This window comes from Lagenorhynchus albirostris, chromosome 2, assembly GCF_949774975.1.
Source record: "Lagenorhynchus albirostris chromosome 2, mLagAlb1.1, whole genome shotgun sequence".
Lineage (NCBI taxonomy): Eukaryota > Metazoa > Chordata > Mammalia > Artiodactyla > Delphinidae > Lagenorhynchus > Lagenorhynchus albirostris.
In genome coordinates this window covers 50,942,295-50,961,307 of record NC_083096.1, presented here as the reverse complement: position 1 = coordinate 50,961,307, position 19,013 = coordinate 50,942,295, and the positions used below count along the sequence as shown (strand labels likewise).

At 36.2% G+C, this 19,013-nt stretch overlaps 1 protein-coding gene across 5 annotated transcripts in view; it reads left to right on the top strand.

The window, feature by feature from the left end:
- The window catches only part of RALGPS2 (Ral GEF with PH domain and SH3 binding motif 2), a 164,700-nt gene that overhangs the window by 37,323 nt on the left and 108,364 nt on the right, over positions 1 to 19,013 (top strand). For all 5 annotated transcript variants that reach the window (XM_060132625.1, XM_060132614.1, XM_060132594.1 and 2 more), the window contains exons 2-4: positions 2,598 to 2,742; positions 7,910 to 8,014; positions 9,082 to 9,132. In XM_060132625.1, coding sequence (XP_059988608.1) covers positions 2,686 to 2,742; positions 7,910 to 8,014; positions 9,082 to 9,132 — 213 coding nt within the window. In that variant the 5' untranslated portion in view covers positions 2,598 to 2,685. The remainder of the gene's footprint in view (positions 1 to 2,597; positions 2,743 to 7,909; positions 8,015 to 9,081; positions 9,133 to 19,013) is intronic.

The window sequence follows — 19,013 nt, the reverse complement described above, 5'->3', positions numbered from 1 at the left end:
TGATGTTCGTGTTTATTATGAATGATTGTGCTGTTTATACATAGCGCTAGGAAAAGTAAATAATAGTAAGGCATATATTTGACTTATCTAATTTGAACTTTTTTGTGTGCAAAGCACAGAAACGTCTTGGGGCACATATTATAAAAATATAAACCCATGCCTGTCTCTTAGGACTTGCAGTGTTTTTATGGTATTGTATGAGGCTTTGCTGTACTTAAACAGTATTAAATACTGACATGTAGTACATTTGTAAGTAATTATGAATAAGATTTTTGTTGAGGTATGCTTTGCTATACTTTTTTTTTCATGTAATGGGTTTTAATATGACAATTTTCATAGGATATTTAAATGACATTTTGATTAAAAGCAGGCAGAGAAAACTGTTCTTTACTGTTAATAGTTTACAAATGTATTAATGTTTTTTCCTGGTGTATTACCTCTTTTTCAGTAGATATTAACCATAAAATTTATATATCTGATATATAAGTTTTAGACTAAGGATACATTTTTTTTAACGATTTGATTAATTTTTCTTAACACTAGGGGGCACTGTTGATTTATGAATTCATATCTAAATTAATCAGGCATAGCATGTGGAATGAAATGAAATTATTTGAAGACATTTCATTGCAAATTGAGTGTTGCCTTCAGAGAGAATTTGGATTATCAAGTTCATTTTGTATAGTACTATAAATATAAATGATTCTTAGTAAGATTCTTAATAAGAATAAATGAAGTTTATAAAATAAATACTGTAGATTGAAGGAAATTAGAGTATTTCTATGCTCTATTCATTTTCATATTGGTTTTCTAAATTTTTTTTTAAAAATCATTATTTCTAATGTATTTCTCATTTTAAAAATTCTAGCACGATGTTTTGCTCTTAGCAGGTACTCAGGGTATATCTGAAGAAATGAAGATAAATTGAAGATGTGACTGAAGGCTGCTATCATTAGTAATACTTTTTAAGCATTTGAAAACCAGCAACATGTTTTGCTACATCTAGGAAACATATTTTAGGCATTCTCATTCATTATTTCTGAAGTCAGGATTTTGCTGATGCCCACCAACATGTGTTTTGTGAGAGGTATACTTCTAAGGTTTTTGTCTTCTTTAATTAGAAGACTCCCTTGAATTTAAGCCTTGTGTGGATTCATTAGATAGTAGACAAAGTGTGTGTCATTATAATAGCACTCTTACCATGTGTCAGCACTGTTTTAGGTGCTTTGAATATATTAATTTCTCCTCACCACAACTCTATGAAGTGGGTACTTATTGCTATCTCTGTTCTATAGGTAAGGAAATTGAACACAGAAAAGGCAAACAGTTTCCTGGGTTCAAACTTAAGCAGTTTTTTTCTAGAGTTTGTGCTTCTAAATCACTGTTCTATATTGCTTCTCCAGAGAGAGGAAACTTAGCATTTCAAGAGAATTATTATTGATATTTCAAACTAAGTTTTTAAAGTGGGTACAATTTTGTAATGCACAGCATAAGGAATATAGTCAGTAGTATTGTTAATAACTCTGTATGGTGACAGATGGTAACTAGATTATTGTGGTAGTCATTTTGTAATGTGTAAAAATATCAAATCCCTATGTTATACACCTCAAACTAATATAATAATGTAAGTCAATTACACTTCAATAAAAAAGTAGATATAGTTTTAAATACCTAATTTATAGACAATTAACCATTTCTCTTATGAAAGATATCATTGAAATTTAAAGTTGGAAAGGGACCTTACTCTGTTTATTTGTGTCATTTTACAGAGAGGAAGAAATTCCCTCCTAGATAGGTGAAGTTACCAACACAGTGATATACAGCAAGTTTTTTGTGGAAAGGGATTAGACTCTCAAGTAAACATTCTGACTTCCAGTAAAGTGGAAAAACTATGGTGGTGTGGAAAGAATATTTGACTAGAATTTTAGATGACTTGAATTTTATTCTTGACCCGTCATTTACCAGCCTGTGTCCTCAGAGGCTATGTTTGTGTTATATGAGTATCATGATATCTTCCTTAGTCTTATTGGTAGTTGTGAAGATCAGTGAGATAATGGAGTAAAGATACTCAGTAAACTTTAAAGCCCTATACAAATAAATATATCATGTACTGTGGTATTTTTATAACATGCTCCATAATAATTTATTTTTAATTATTCATGATATCTTTGTAAACTACATTATCAACACTGCTAAACTTATTCAGTATGGTTGAGTTAGGGATGTCATTCAGATCTCTAAAATTTATTTCATTAGACCATATATTACTTTGCCACATGTTTTTTACACTTTTCACTTTCTTAAGACTAAAAAGATTTTGAATTTTTCTCACAATAAATGAAAAATTATACCTTTGCTTTGCTGATAAAGAATATAACAGCAACATGTGTTGACCACTGGCCATTTGGTGTTTCTGATCATTTGAAAATAGCATAATAGGATTGTCCTCAAACCAGATTTAGTGATTTAACTGAAGTGAAAAATAAAGTTTAGTAAATTTGAAGTATTTTATTTCTTGGCATGGTGACAGGCATGGGTTTCTTTTATTAAACTTCCAATAAGACACACAGTTAAAGTTTTCTATTTATTTTTTACAGGAATAATAATGTATTTGTGGCCTTGGACGTGAAGCAGTCAGTCTTCTGTTGCTGTTAACTAGCGTCAGGGACTGATGTTGTGGGAAGCATGGACCTAATGAACGGGCAGGCAAGCAGTGTTAATATTGCTGCCACTGCTTCTGAGGTAAGACATTTAAAAAGTTTAGTTGTAAAATTTCTTACCTGGCATTCTGATTTTTTAAGCATTATGATTGGTCACAGATGTAAATCAGAGCTTGAGAAAAAGCGTTACGGATTTTTCAGTTTTTAAAAAACTATTTTCATTGTACCATCCATGTGTTCATTGTACGTTTTAGGAGTTCATCCCTACCTACTTCATATACTTGACAAATCATGATTACTTAAAACCCTTCCTTGGGTTTAGTTTTAAAGAATGCATAGAATTTCTTTTCAAAGTGTTCTTACATTTTATGAACCTTGAGGGCAACAGTACAAATAGGGCAAAGAATGACATAATATTGACACTGTCAGATCCCTTGATTCCAAGCCTGTTGAAGGAGATCAAAGACCTATTAGGCTGGAATGTTGAAAGCTACTCCGGTGATGTAGCTCAGAGTGTTAAAGATGAAGATAAGGACTGAACTAGGTGCTCACCTACCCCCTCCCCCCTTTTTTTTTTTTGCTTTGTCTGTAAATCTAGGGTACTTGGCCTGCTTTCCTTAATAACTTTTGTATTTAGCTTCTATATTTCTCCTTAATTTTACTCTTACCATAGAGGATGAGAATAAATGCTTATGACACTTTAACGCCTTGACCTCAGAGTTCCTTGATAACTTCATTTTGCCCAAGCCAATTACTTAGGCCTTGCTGTCATTGAAAATATTCTATTCTAAGTCAGTAGTTTCAATTATTTTTCTTATTAGATGATTTCTGTATTTTTTAACATCTTTATTGGAGTATGATTTCTGTATTTTTAACTCTAGCTCTGGCTTCCCTTATGCATTTTATTAAGCATTTCTGATGGATGGACTTTTTACTTACAATATGAACAAAATCAGGTTACTTTGTTTCTATTCTGCTGCACTACCTGTAAAGAAAATAGGCCACCCTCTTTCTCTGACTTTTGTTAGTAGCATCACCGTTTCCTTAGCATCAGAGTTCAGATCTGTAGATTTGGCATTAACCTGCTTCCCCTTGCCCACCACAGCCATTTTCACATCACAGCAGGGAGAGTCCGCTAACAAAACAGAAGTTAGAATCCTCTGTAATGTAATCATCTAGTGACATCTCATCCTGCCCACACTCAAGTGGAGAGGATTACACAGCGGGGTGACCACCAAGAGATAGAGATGCCTGGCAGCCGGCTCAGAGCCTGTCCACCACACCTTATCTCTGAGATCTAGTCCTTTACTCCTTATTTCTACTAGTACCATCTTAGTTTGGTCATTTATTATTTCTTGTCTAGAATGTTATAGTGGCCTTTTATTTTGATCTTGCACTTCTGTTCCCTGCTATTTTTGGTACATTTGACTGTAATTCAATTTTAATATTCTTAAAATAGCTGTTATACTTTATTTTATTCCCAAACTGTCCATGGTTCCTCATTACCTACTAACTAAATATTAACTAAATACACATTCAGCCCTGCATTTAAGACTTCCATCAAAATGAGCCTAAATTTTCTTTCTAATGGATTTAACTGCTACTAATTCTTTATGTGAAATTTACATTCTAATGAAAGAATACTACATCTTGTTGATGTTTGTATAAACCCTTAGCCTTTTCTATTTCAAAAAATTAGGGAAGTTTTCTCCTGATTCCCTGAACAGATAGGAGCTTTCTGATTTTTGAAACTATCACTTAAAACCATTTTTAATAATTTTTCCATAAATTTATACATAGCTTTTCTTCCTCCTTGAGACAGGGATTATATATGTTTGTAAATATGTCTGTAATATATGTATATTTACATGGTATTTTTATGACCATATTTCTTGACTATGTTAAATGTATGTGTGTATATGTATAGTATATTTATGACTATGTATCCTGAAACATATGAGCTAGTATTACAGGAAACAGTACACAATTGTTTGTTAAATAAAATAGATCATTTCACTCATATAAAAAATTGTGTTGGCCTTTCTGAAAGTGGATGAATTACATCAGACCTCAGAGTAATATAATTTAGTACATGAGAAGTAAGGGGTGGGGGTGGGGGGGAGTCTGCCTTTTAAATTGTCCTCCTGCTGTGGCAAGAAGATAAAATTAAAAATATATGTTTTTCTACCTTCTCTTAAAATAAGGATGTGTTAACATATCAAAATGCAAACTTCACAAATGTGAAAACCTCACAAGTACTTAAGGTATTTGATGGGTGATTGACTCCTCCTGTCTCTGCCTTCTAGACTTAACCTTTGTTTAAGTTTCTGGTCAGTAGAGTGGTGGCAAACTTTTTTCAGACATTTAGAAGTGTCAGTAGTTTTTTAGTCTTGTTGTGAATAAAGAATTACTACTATGCACATTATGTCTCAGTACTGCTTAGCTTCTTGTCGTTACCAGCTTATTTATTGGTAGTGGGAAAGCAGATAGAAGCACATCACTCATAATTTTTAAAGCCTCTACTAATGGCTTGTAAGAAGGAAAAGAGGAAAATGATTACTGACTTTGATAAGCAATAAGATTGCCATTATGATTTGCTCACTTGTCTTGAATGAGTTAGAAACTTGGAGAAAATTACCAAATTATGTTTTAAATGAATGTATTTACTTGACAATATATTTATTATTTGGTAGTTATTGGATTAGTATATACTGCTTAACTGATGTCTGTTTGAATGCTTAACATGAATAAATTTCTGTATTTGTCTTGGAATATAAAGTAACATTGTCAACATACTGTAAGCTAGTCTTAGTTACAGAGGTTAAGCACATGGAATAAGATACTATATATGAAATCCATTTATGAGACTTTGGACTTTGCTGAGACACCTAAAGAGCTTGGAATTCATTACTCCTGTCCTCACAGCTTGATAAAAGCTGAACAAACTGAAAACCAATAACTCCTCTTAGCTCTATCAGAGAACTGATGTTACAGAGCAAATTGACAGTGATGCCCTGAAAACTGGAGAAAGAGGCAAATACAGAGAATCACTGTTTACCAAGAGCAGAATTCCCTGGAGCCAGGAAAGGGTAGGAGAGCTTGCTGTAATTGACAAACTGCTGGAGGCAGTGTGTGGACTAGCTTGAGAGTTAAGAACTCCTGGGGGCTCAGTTTTAGGTCTCCCTCCCCACTTTTGTGAGTTTTACCTCCAGGAGCCCCACCAAGTTCTCACAGTGAGGTTCAGAGAAAAATCCCTCCTGTTTCCAGCAGAGGGAGGGGAAAGTAACCATTTTGAAATATACTAGGGGGAAGTAATCATCCTAAAATATGCCCAGCACATTGTATTCCCCACCTGACCTCAGGGGAGACTGCTTTACCAGAGCCTAACCTACTTGTGGAAAGAGAAATACCCAACTCTGGGCCCTCTAGCCTTCCTGTCTTACTTTCTAAGGGGAGTCCGGGGTACTGAGAAGCACCTAAGGTCACAGCCCAAGGGCACAGGCTCACTAAAGTACCTGATTGTAGGGCAATGGAACGCTTCTCCTCTTCCCACACCTTACCACCACATCAACAGGGCTCCTGTATAATAGTAAAGGATCACAGCTGAAAGAACTGCAAGGCACAGACTCTTATCTAAGGAGGAGTTTCTAGAAAAACCCAGAGACCAAAACAGGGACACTAGAGGAAAGTGAAGGCACCCCTAACCACAACAAATAGTAAGCAGCATAACTCCTGTACAAATAAACGTAAACCCTTACACTAAAGGCCTATTTGCCTCAGTTTCTGTTACCCACTAAATCATGTCTGGCTTTCAGCAAATTTTAAGTCATGCTAAAAGTAACAAAAAAACATAGGCTGAAGAGGCAGAGCAAGCAGCACAGCCAGACTCAGATATGGCAAAGATTTTGGAATTAACGGACTGGGAATTAAAATAACCATAATTAATAATGCTAATAGCTCTAATGAAAAAAATTGACCAACATGCAAGAATAGATGGATAGTAGAAGCAGGGATATTGAAATTCTAAGAGTCAAAAGGAGATGCTAGAAATGGAAAACGTCGTTCCAGAAATGGCGAGTGACTTTGATTGGCTCACCAGTAGACTGGTGACCAGTAGACAGCTAAGGAAAGAATCAGTGAACCTGAAGATATGTTAATAGTATCGTCCCAAGCTGAAGTGCAAAGAAAAAATAGAATGAGGAAAATGGAACTCAGTATTCAGGAACTGTGGGGCAATGACAAAAGGTGTAGCATGTATGTAATAGGACTGCCAGAAGGAGGAGAAACAGAAAGGAGCAGAAGAAATATTTGAAGTAATAATGGTTGAGAATTTTCCAAAATTAATGACAGATCCCTTCCTTTGTAATGATTTTGATATTTAGTTGCTACTGCAAGGGAAGTAAAAATGAAGCATAATGACAGGTGCTCAAAATTGATGTATAATAACTGATAGGTTGACATACATAATATTATACCTCTGTAAACGAAACTTTGGTTAGTTTTTTCTGCCACTGACTGTAGCCTGATATCCTACCACCGTTTAACAGAGAGTGATCTAAATGTTCTTACAGGGATGATACTCTGGTTTCAGCCAAAACTGATTGCAAAATAACACTTTTATTTTGTAGTACAGATGAAGTGGAAATTTAACAGAAATAAGATTTTCAGGGCCAAAAGCCGCCTTTTGTTCTGCATATAGCAACAGCAAATTCAAAATTAAAGCAGAAAATGCTTAAATCTGTACTATAATAATAAGAAGAGTATCAATTGTACTATCACAGACAGACATTCACTTAAACTAGACTGGGTTATTTAGTTAATGGAGTTCTGAATGTTTTCCTGTGGTTTATGTTAGGAAAATAATTTGTCTTTTTCTTAATAAAAATTAGTTTTAAAAATTATAGATGGGTGTATCCTTCTCCCCTAACTTCTTTTACCCCATTTGAAAATCATTGAACTTGTTATTGATAATATCTTTTATTTCTTTTGGAAATGATAGGATGTCAGGGTGAGGAAACAGACAGGAAAACTTACTCGAGAACCTAAAAACCTAAAGTTGAGGTTAGATTTCAAGTTGCCCGACCCTTTTCCTAGTGCTCTTCCAAGGAAGCAGTGTGTTCTGCCCAACTTTTCTACAGCATTTGTTAACTCACTTTTAGCTTCCTCAGTTTTAAGGCCGGTCTAGTTTCCATGACACTTAACTGAAAGACAGTTTTTAAATGGCTGCATTTTTTTTTCCAATTTAACAGAAAAGTAGCAGTTCTGAGTCATTGAGTGACAAAGGTTCTGAATTGAAGAAAAGCTTTGATGCTGTGGTATTTGATGTCCTTAAGGTTACACCAGAAGAATATGCGGTAAGCCTCCCACCTCTTGTTCTCCAGTTTTTGCACATAATTTACATATTGATGCTATTCAGTTAGAATTTGTAGGCCCAACAGAGGAGATTTTTTTTAAAAAACTGGATGTGGGAATCAATGGGGAGAGTAGCACAACAATGGAGCAAGCAGAGGAATGAACAGGAGAAGGTAAGAAAATCCATTGATATTTTTAGAGCAGCTTCGTAAGTTACACTATCAACTTGGTAAGTAATAATAAGTATTTACCTTCATGGTAATTGCTTTTGTCCCTACCAATACCACCTCCCCAAGCTAACTGTACTTTATTGACATATGTAAGAAGAATTTTTACTTTTTCCTAAATTAAAAAATTAAAGTTGAAGGCATTATTGCAGTATCATGAAGGATACCTAGAAAAACTTTTAATTCTTAACTGATGTAAGTGTTCATTTATTTGTGCTTTTTCCTTTAACTTGTTAGCAGAATATATTGATTTCCTGATATTGCATCACTCTTGCATTCCAGGAGTAAACTGTGTTTGGCCATAGCATATTATTCCTTGGTATATTGCTAGATTTTGTTTTACATCTATAGCCACAGTTGAGATAGGTCCATGTGAAGTCCTTCAATATGAGTTGCCACTAGTGTAGAGTCAGTTACTTCTTATAAATTGGGAAGAATACCTTTTCATTAATGTCATATTTTATATTACTGTTTGAGTAGATATGATTTAATAGTCACAACAACAACACTGCTCTATGAACCAGTAGATCCAAGGTTTTTTTTTTATTTGGATTTAATGTATGACCATGTTCAAATGTTTAAAATTAGTTTTGTTTATTTTGTAGCTTTACCTTATTTATCTCACAAAACAATATGAATAGGCATGAGATAATTAGAAATAATTATATTTAATGATATAAGGGCTAAATTTTCATTTTCTTAAGCCCTTATAAAACTGGGATTTCTTTCTGGTAAAGATTTGAGTACTCAATATGTTTTAGTACAGAATATAATTTTAATTGCAAATATATGTCACATTATGGAATGCCAAGAAATTGTAATTTTTTTACTTTTTATATCAGGGTCAGATAACGCTAATGGATGTTCCAGTATTTAAAGCCATTCAGCCAGATGTGAGTAGTTTTAAGAATTTTCCTTTAAAATATACAAGATGGTGAATTATAGTATCCCCAATTAAGAAGTTTCAGAAGTGACAAATTACACTGTATATTAATTTTTAAATGTTTAAAGCTTTTGATGTAACTTCTCTGTATATTACTCAGCCTCAAAAGCTCATGTGGCATTCATAGCTATACACTGTTGAGTCATAGATAGTACCGTTTGAATCATTTTGGTTGATTTGGCTTCATCATTTTACTGAAGTATCTATTTTACTGATGAGAAAACAGAATGACATTTGTCCCCGATACACAGCTAAGTGTTGGAACTGGCTTTCAGACTCTAAAAACTGATGCTTTTCCCACTCTTATCAGGTAAGAATATTAATATGATTCTGTATCTCAAAACTAAGTCATTGATAATACCGACATATTCAGTACCATAAGGTATTTTTTTAGTTCTTCTGGGAACAAAATATAGTGTATTTGTTGCAGTATTTTCAAGTCAACTATAACATAGATGTTACAGAAAACATCTGTATCTTCAGTAGTATAGACAGTATTAGTCCTGTGTTTTTCAGATAAGTTACTTAATGTCTGAGTATCTCAAGTCTGTCACTTAACAAAATGAAAGGATGGGCCTGAATGATCTCTGAGTCTTTGTCATTTCCACAACTCTGTGTTTTTCTAACTTTCCTTGCTTACCATGGAGGACACCCTCAATAGAACCATTAGTTTAGCAACAGAGGAAGAGAAACCATCTAGTCTATAAATAAGGCACAAACAGAAAATGGCTTTTGTATTTAAATGATAGTAACTGAAATATTCATTTCCTCACATCCCCGAACAAAACAAAGCAAACTAAATTCTTTATAAAAATTACATTTTTTTGCCCTGAAGTTCAGCCATCTTCTCCTTAGACATATTTTTTTCCTTTTTTTTTTGCGGTACGCGGGCCTCTCACTGTTGTGGCCTCTCCCGTTGCGGAGCACAGGCTCCGGACACGCAGGCTCAGCGGCCATGGCTCACGGGCCCAGCCACTCCACGGCATGTGGGATCTTCCCGGACCGGGGCACGAACGCGTGTCCCCTGCATCGGCAGGCGGACTCTCAACCACTGCGCCACTAGGGAAGCCCCTATTTTTTTCCTTTTGAATAAACTGCAATTACTATATTTCTGTTTCATACAACATTAGTACCATCCAGTAGAAATATAATGTGAACCATTTCTATAACTTTACATTTTCTAGTAGCCACATTACAAATTAAAAAGAAACAAGTAAAATTAATTTTAATAATTGTATTTAACCTACTGCATCCAAAATAATTATCATTTCAACTTGTAATCAGTATAAAAATTATTGAGATGTTGTACTCTCTTTTTTCTGTACTAAGACTTTGAAATTCAGTGTATATTGTATAATTACAGCACATCTTTATGTGGAGTTGCCACATTGCAAGTGCTTGTGCTTGATAGTCATTTGTGGAGAGGGGTTTGACATTGAAGATCTAGACAGTGACTATTACTTAAGGACATAAACTTCAAGTCAATGGGAAATTTTTATTTCCCTGGAACATCTAACAGTGCTTTGTAAACTTCATAGAAGTGAACCTTAAAAATTCCCTCGACCCCACTTCCTCATCTCATTTAACACCAACCCCACTGATTTTTTTTTTAACCTAAGTATCTTATTTATCCATTCTCTCTCTACTCTCAACACCCCAATCCAAGACACCATTGTAACTCAGCTGAATTACTGCAGTGCCCTCTTACCTGATCTGTCCACATCCACCCTGACCCTTCTAAACTTTCTCTACCCAATAACCAAGGTAATCTTTCAACATGTAAATCTGCTCATCGGATTCCTCTGCTTATAATGCTTCAGTGGCTTCCTGTCACTCTGAGGGTAAAGACAAACTATCCTAACACCATCTACAAATCTCTTCAGAGTTTTGCCTCTTCTTACCCACTCCAACCCTATCTTATACCTTTTCCACCTTTTTCTGGTCTAGCTACAGTGGCCTTTTAGCCCCTCTCACCACTGAGCCTGTGTACATCCTAGTTAACTGCTACTCATCCTTCAGTTCTCAGATCAAGTTTGACTTTCTCAGGTGAGCCTTTCTTCTCTTCCTACAGGCTCTCCCAGCACTTCCTAGTTCTTCACTGGACTTGTCAGTTGCAGTTTTACATGTATGTGTTGTGGTTCAACAAGTATTTACTGAGTGTCTATTCTGTGCCAGGCACTGGCTTACAGCACTGAAGAGACTAAAATTCCTGCCCTCATGCATCTTACATTTGAGTGAGGTGAACTAGCACTGTGTCATGAAAAACATGGAACAGCCAGAAAAGGACAGGGTGGCGTAAGGGCAGTGGGAGCTGTGATTTTAGATAGGATGGTCAGAAAGGCTTCACTGAAAAGGTGCCGTCTGAGAAAGACCTGAACGAGGTGAGAGAGCAAGCTGTACTGGTGTTTAGGGGAAGAGTGTTCCAGGCAGAGAAAACAGTACTGATACTTAACTACCGTAAGTTTCGTTCTTAGTTCTTTCGGGAACAAAATATAGTGTGTTTGTTGTAGTATATACAAGTCTGCAATGGCCCTGGATACTTTTCATTATACTTTTATTTTATGACTTTATAATATGACTGTGTGTTGTATTTTAGAGACAAGAAAGAAATCAAGGAAGGCATTTTTTTTTTAAAGGAGACTAACATTTATTATGCATCTACCCATTGTAAGCCATTTATTATGCTCACATAAGGGAAAAGATTACTGGTGTGAGGTGTGAAGCCCAGGGCAAAAGCCAGTGAGCTGCAGTGAGTGAGCGCGAGGGTCTAGTAGAAAGTGAGAAACGTAGAGAGGGCTGGATGGCATGGTTCCTTGAAAACCATTCCTCTGAAAAAGATCGGAAGGTAGGGGAGGGTTTTGAGCAAACAAGTGACATTTTCTGACTTGGGTTTTAAGTAGCTCTTCCTGACTACTGACCAGGGTATGTGGGGAAGCAAGCCTGGGGGTGGGGAGGGGCTGGTACCAAGGACTGAATCGAGGAGACCAGGTGAGAGATGAAGGTGGCTTGCATCAGGGTGTGAGGGAAGAGGTGATGAGAAGTTGTCAGGCACTGTATGTGCAAGAGGAGTCAAGGATGATGACAAGGTTTTTGGCCTGACACTGGACACATGTAGTTGATAGTCTCTGAGATGGAAAATTATTAGTATTGTGTTCATAGCTCCTGGGGCTGCCATTTATATAGGATAGACTGCGCAGTGTAGCCTGTGGAGAAGGGCCAGAGGAGTGGGTTTTGAAGGAAGACCCTGAGTTCAGCTTTGGACATGTTTAGTTTTACCTGCCTGTTGGACAGCCACAGAGAATCTTAAGTTACGTAACATATACTAGCGTATATTTTCAGTTCAGACTGGAAGTGTAAGTTTGGGAGTTGTCAGTGTAGGGATATTTAAAGCATAGGTGAGATTACCAAGAGAGTGAATACAGATGCAGAAAAGAAGGGACCTATTTAGTGTTGAGGAGGAGCTAACAAAAGAAACTGAGAAGCAGCAGCAGGTGATTTAGGAGGAAACCTAGGTTAGTGTGAAATTCGATGAACCAAGTGAAAGATATTTTTAAGAAGGAAGGCGTGATCAGGTACAAAGTGGTGTTAATCATGTGCTTATTTGTTCATTGCTTGCCACTTCTGCTAGGTTTTAAGCTACATGAGGACACTTAGGTCGGATAATTTTGCTTTCACTATTTTATCTGTCTGGCATGTACTGGGAACTCAGTATTTAGAATGAGAAAATGAACAGTGTTTAGTAAATGTTTGTTCAATGAGAGAATGTCTTAAAAAATTGAAATAGGAACCCTTGGAAGAAATGCTGTAGCACCACAATATTCTGATGTATCCATCTCATATAATCATCAAGATTACATTAAATCTGGCAGCGTAAACAGGACTTTGTCATCTGGCAGAAAAATGTTTTCTAATTTATCCTGAGATATTTAAGACATACAACAAGGCATATGTAATGAGATGAACCTCTCATCTCAACCTTCAGCCTAAGCAGTACTGTTGAAGCCACTCTGCGTCCTCCCATATTCACCTCTCTTCCCTCCTCCCACCAAAGGAACCACTATCCAGTATTGATCTGTATCATTCCTGTGCATTTAGATACAGATTTTCTGTAAGTATATGTATCCCTTAGCAATATGTGCTTTTGCAGGTTTCAGATTTTTTTATGTAAGTGGTATCCTGTTTTTTTTCTTCTTTAGCTTCTTATGTCTAACATCATTGACTGGCATCCATGTTTATACTCTAGGGCATTAATTACTGAGTTGTAGCACATTAACATCCTTAAATTTATTAAATACTGCCAAATTGTTTTCCATGTTGTTTGTACAGATATTGTTTATTATGTGAAACTCTTGCTATTGATAACTTTAACAGAAGATTTTTTAAGCCACGATGGTGGCCAATCTAATGTATTAGTCTCATTTATTAGCATAAAATGGTGTCTACCTTATTATGTAGTTAGAATATTAACTTTACTAAAGAATGAATTATTTTTGTTAAATCCAAATTTAACCTCAGATATGAAAAGATAGTGTTATCACTGAACCCAGTAAATTTATCTTCATGTTTCTGCCCATTATACCAATGTTCATTCTACTTTATATATAATTTTATATAAAACTTAAAAAACTATATATATATAATGAGACTATTAAAAAGATCTTTAGTTAAGTTACACTAAAACTGTTTCAGTCAAAACTCATTATTATGTGTGAATATCCACATGTAACTTTATTTCAGGTGATGATTTATTCACGTTTTCTGAAATAAAATGTGTTCTAAATTTGAGCTTTGAAGATTATAGATTCTGAATCCAACTATGTGGTTTATTGGTTTTTCTTGCAAATTGGTGATTGAACCACACCGGTCTCACTCAGTTTTCTACAATAGAGGCAATTTCTGAGTTATTTGAAACTTATTAAAATATATAACTCCTATTAATTCTGTTCCCTAAGTAGGTCCCTGTCATTCTTACCAGTTTGTGGCATTCTGTATTCCCAAGTCTTTCATATCAAGCAGAATTTGTTTAAAATTTTGTCCCTAAACTTATTCTTGACTTGTAGAAAGAAAGGGGCAGCTATAAGAAGCACAGTGATTTTCTCAGAATGAAGCTGCTTATCTGCCTGTCTGTTACACTGTCTACCTCAGAATTGCTCAGGGAAAAAAGAAAAATTCCAAGCCTTTTATTTCCCTCTAAAAACTATTGGCCTTATCTTTGAGATGTTAAAAATTATTTTTTATTATATAGGGACTGGTCTTAGTCGTCAGTAAAATACTGGACAACGAAATCACATCTTGAAGTAAGCAGATCTGAAGCAAACATAATGCTAAGTCTGGTTTTTCTCCAACCTTGTATCACACTTGAAATTACCTCAGAGTGAAGGAAAACAAAAGAACAGATTTCGACACTTTCTTAGTTTTTTGTTTTATGGTAGAGAAGAATAGAAAAACATGTTCACCAATGAAAAGAATTTAATGGTAAAGGAAAAGTCCAGTAATTTTAAAAACTACTTAGTAGGAATATAATTACATGTTTGCTCTGGTTTTAGTTTTTAAGGTCCCCTGTCTGAGTGATTTGTACCATTTATCCATTTTTAATACCAGTCAGAAACCTTCGAGTCATTCTTTTCCCTTCTCCCTGCATCCTCTTTCCTCTGTTCTCCAGTATCTCCGGTCGACTTTACTTCCTAAATAACTTTTCTCCCCTTCCCCTTCCCTATGAACTCTGAAGGTTGTTTATTAAAAGAGCACAGTGTTTTTTCAGGGCTGCTGCTCATTGACTCTAGAAGTCTGAACATTCCTTAGTGCCTGTACATGGTTGCTGGGCCTGAGACAGGTCTCAGCTCAATCTGTTATCTGTATATACTGGTGGATCCCCCTTCATCTGAACACTTTGCCCTGATATTCCCATAGCTAGTGCTGCAGAAATCCTAAGAATCTTCACTTGCCCGTTGGCCCAAGCAGCATGGCCAAATTTGAAAGCTTCTATGGATAGTGTGATCCCTCTCACACAAAACCAGTCTTTTCATTCTTCTCCCCTCCTCCTAATAAGTAGCCATTTCTTAGTGATAGGGACTGGAAGGAAACACAATAATATGGTTGCTGGCACTGAAGTTATACTGATTACAAGGAAGGAGAAAAGCTAGTAGTTCCATCATCTGCACTCACCCTCTGTTAATATGTCCTTACAACTCTCACTTCCACAGAGTTGCTCACTGTCTTTTTGTTCTTGTTGTTCTTTAATTTAAACCAGTTTTGGGGGTAAATTTCCATGTACTTTGCTGCCTCTTTTTCTTTTTTAATCAGTGTCCAACATTCACAGCTCTCTGAATGGGTGCTCAGAAAATTCTTAATTACTTAATTTCACTTCCTTTAAAATTAATTTTAAAGCCCTTTGAATCCCAAAAGATAATTTTTAGTGGCAAAACATAAAAGCAATGAGCCAGAAGAGATGCATTTTTGTTTCAGCTTTGCCATCTATAGATTGTGCCAGTAATACAACCTATTTCATATCTTCAGCCTTTCTTAAAAAAAAAAAATGTGTGAAATAAGGGATTTTGGACTACTTGACCTTTAAAGTACCTTCTAGGGACTTCCCGGTGGCACAGTGGTTAAAGAATCCACCTGCCAATGCAGGGGACACGGGTTCAAGCCCTGGCCTGGGCAGATCCCACATGCCACAGAGCAACTAAGCCCGTGCACTTCAACTACTGAGCCCGTGTGCTTCAACTGCACTCTAGAGCCTGCATGCCGCGACTACTGAAGCCGCGAGCCACAGCTACTGAAGCCCACGCGCCGGGAGCTGGTTCTCCACAACAAGAGAAGCCACCGCAATGAGAAGCCTGCGCACTGCAACAAGGAGTAGCCCCCGCTCACCGCAACTAGAGAAAGCCCGCGCGCAGCAACAAAGACCGAACACAGCCGAAAATAAATAAATAAATAAATTTTATTTAAATAAATAAATAAAATAAAATACCTTCTAGGTCTTTTGAGAAATTCCTGGAAGTAGAATAATTTTGGGGGGTGACTTCAGAGTAAGAGCTTCAGTTAAGTGTAGCTGTCAATCAGTAATAAATAGGACTTTGACCAAAACTGCAGAAGTCTTAAGGAGGTGATAATTGTTGGGGGTGGTCATAAGTCAAGTTCTTAGAGATTGGGGGTCTCACTAGAACGTAAATTCCACAAGGGCAGAAACTTGTCTGCTCTTTTCACTGATGTATCTATAGTGCTTGAATAATACTTGTTCAGTATTTGCGTTTGATTAGTGACCATTCCAAGGCTTTATCCTGTACAGCCTACAGGCGTATCGTCTTCCATTGTTTATCATGTTTGGAGTTATTTTTGCAAAAGTCTGTTACCCAGTCCAAGAATGTAACTTTTATAAAGTAACACTCATTCTATGGAAGCAGAATTTTTTTCCCCTCTGCTTACAATTCAGAACCACTTTCTTCCCTAGTATGAATTCTTCAGTGTTCAGTAAGGGCAAAAGTTTATCATAAGGGAAACACTCATTAATTTCAAGTATGAATTTTCTGGTATTTAGTTGAAGCTCAGCTCTTGTTAAAGTTTTCCCACATTTCTTATATGCATAGATTGCCTCAGTATGATTTCTCTTCTGATTGTGAAGGTTTTTTTTCTTTTAGAAAGCTCTTACACATTTACAGGGCTTCCCTCCATTGTGAGTTCTTTCATGTTGAGGAAGCAATGACTGTATTCTGAAGATTTTTCCATGTTTATTACATTCATCGGATTTTGGGGTTTTTTTTTCTATTATGAATTATGATGCTCTATAAAGCTTGTATTTCTCCTGGAGGCATTGCCACGTTCATTACGCCGATGGGGTTTCTCTTCAGAATGAGTATTATGTTATTCAACACAGGATGAGTTATGACACAAAGCTCTCTTGCAATCAGGCTTTCTCTCCAATAGCAATTCTCTGGTGATTTTGATCAGTCTTAAGTAAGGGGGGTGAACTGTGCTTGAAATCTGTACTGTAGTCATTACGTTGAATAATGTTTACCTCTCTCATGAGGTTCCCAAGTGTTTATAAAGTGACAGGCTCTGACTGAAAGTCCTGTGATGTGTATTACATTCAAAGAAGAAAGTTCCACACTTTATCATTTGTTCTGGTAGGTCAATATAATAAGTCATTTAGATTATATCAATAAACATTAAATACAAAGGATAGATAAGGCCCTCCTGAATAACTGGGATGCACTAGAGATTGAGGAAGAATTCTGGTTAAATGAGGGAAAGTACATAATAGGTCATTCTGAATCTTATTAAAACATTTCTGAAAAACTTACAATTGAGATATTTCTGACTATGTATAAAGAGCTTTCTCTATGCGAAATTTCTTCTGTATGCAAACAGCCTATAATCTTGGCAACATCCAAAATTCCAACATCAGGAATATCATAATTCTATCCTTGTTTTAATGAAAAGTATCATTTTCATTAGAATTAAAATGTAAAAATCCATGAATATAGTGGGAGGTTTGAAGAAAGCAAAGAAGACATGTGACTCTTCTTGTGGACTAGAAAAAGCTAGCTGTTTTGTCAGTTCATATTATTGCTGTTCCTTACTGCGAACTTCCTTTATATACAGTAAGGGCAGGCTTAGATTAGAACTAGGGAAGATAACTGTTGACTAGGAGAGTAGGTATATCACAGTATCAGTGGCAGAAGATAGCTTCTGCCTTTCTCTCTGATCTCCCTATAGAGGTGGCTTTAAGGTATTGGAAGGAGGGAGGTTGGGGGAGGAAAGAATGTGAGTACGTTACATTACGGAAGAGTGAGGTGGTGTTTTTGATTTAAATATTCCATTAGAATTATATAGTTTCAGGGCTTATTCTACCCATTAAGAATATAGGAATCGCGGTGAGCCCCTCATCTCAGGGTGAGCGCTCATCTATGGCTGAGACTTCTTTCCAAAGAGCCATACAGGCTGAATGCTAATGGCTGTATTATGCCCCGGTAAAGCTTCCAGCTTTGGAGCCTAGGAATGCCTCAGCAGCAGTCATCTTCTCACTCTGAGGGCCCCCACAGCCCACAGTCTTTTACAAATTCCATTGCTTTTTCTTTCCTTTGCCTCAGTCTCTGTCTACATGCTGGTCTATATTGGCCTTTTCTCTTCTTCTATCTATAGGTATCCCTACAACATCACCCTTAGAGCAGTGCTTTTAAAAGTGTTGGAACCTACAAGATGAAATTTAGATCAAGAATTTGACTTTACAGAACAAACCTACAAGACGTAAGAGAAGCTGTGGCTCCTGAGAAATTCAGTAGTTCTTTCATAGGGTAGGTGGTCATCAGTTGTGGTGTTTGCCTTCCCACGTGCTTCCAAAATAATCTGTTTAATGGCTCAAAATCAGTCCATGAATATACTTTCAAATACACTTTTAATGACTATTAAGAAATCGCCTTTGTATATGTGAGTTACTGTTAGAAGATTTCTCTTCACTGCCTGATTTAAAAATTGAAGGTTGAATCCATTTGAACAAATTTTAAGAGGCATCAAGGCGGTTCTGTTTCATTTAGCCTTTGCTAAAACAGAGGCTTATGTACGCAGTGTACTCAACTTGAATCAGTCTTATTCATAAGTTAGACCCCCAGAAAAACGTCTTTTGAGTCACTAAGTTTACTTTAACTTTTTGGTGTTCGTGGGAAATGGATTAGTATAGAATAACTTGACCTGGCTGATAAGCTGTCAATACAAGATGATCTGGTAGGAGAATTTATTTCTTAGATTGTATGGTGTCACTTGGAGAAAGAGTCTAGGTTCTGAGACAAAAAGAGGCAGAGACAAAGGGAAAAGCATCTTTTTTCTCACAGA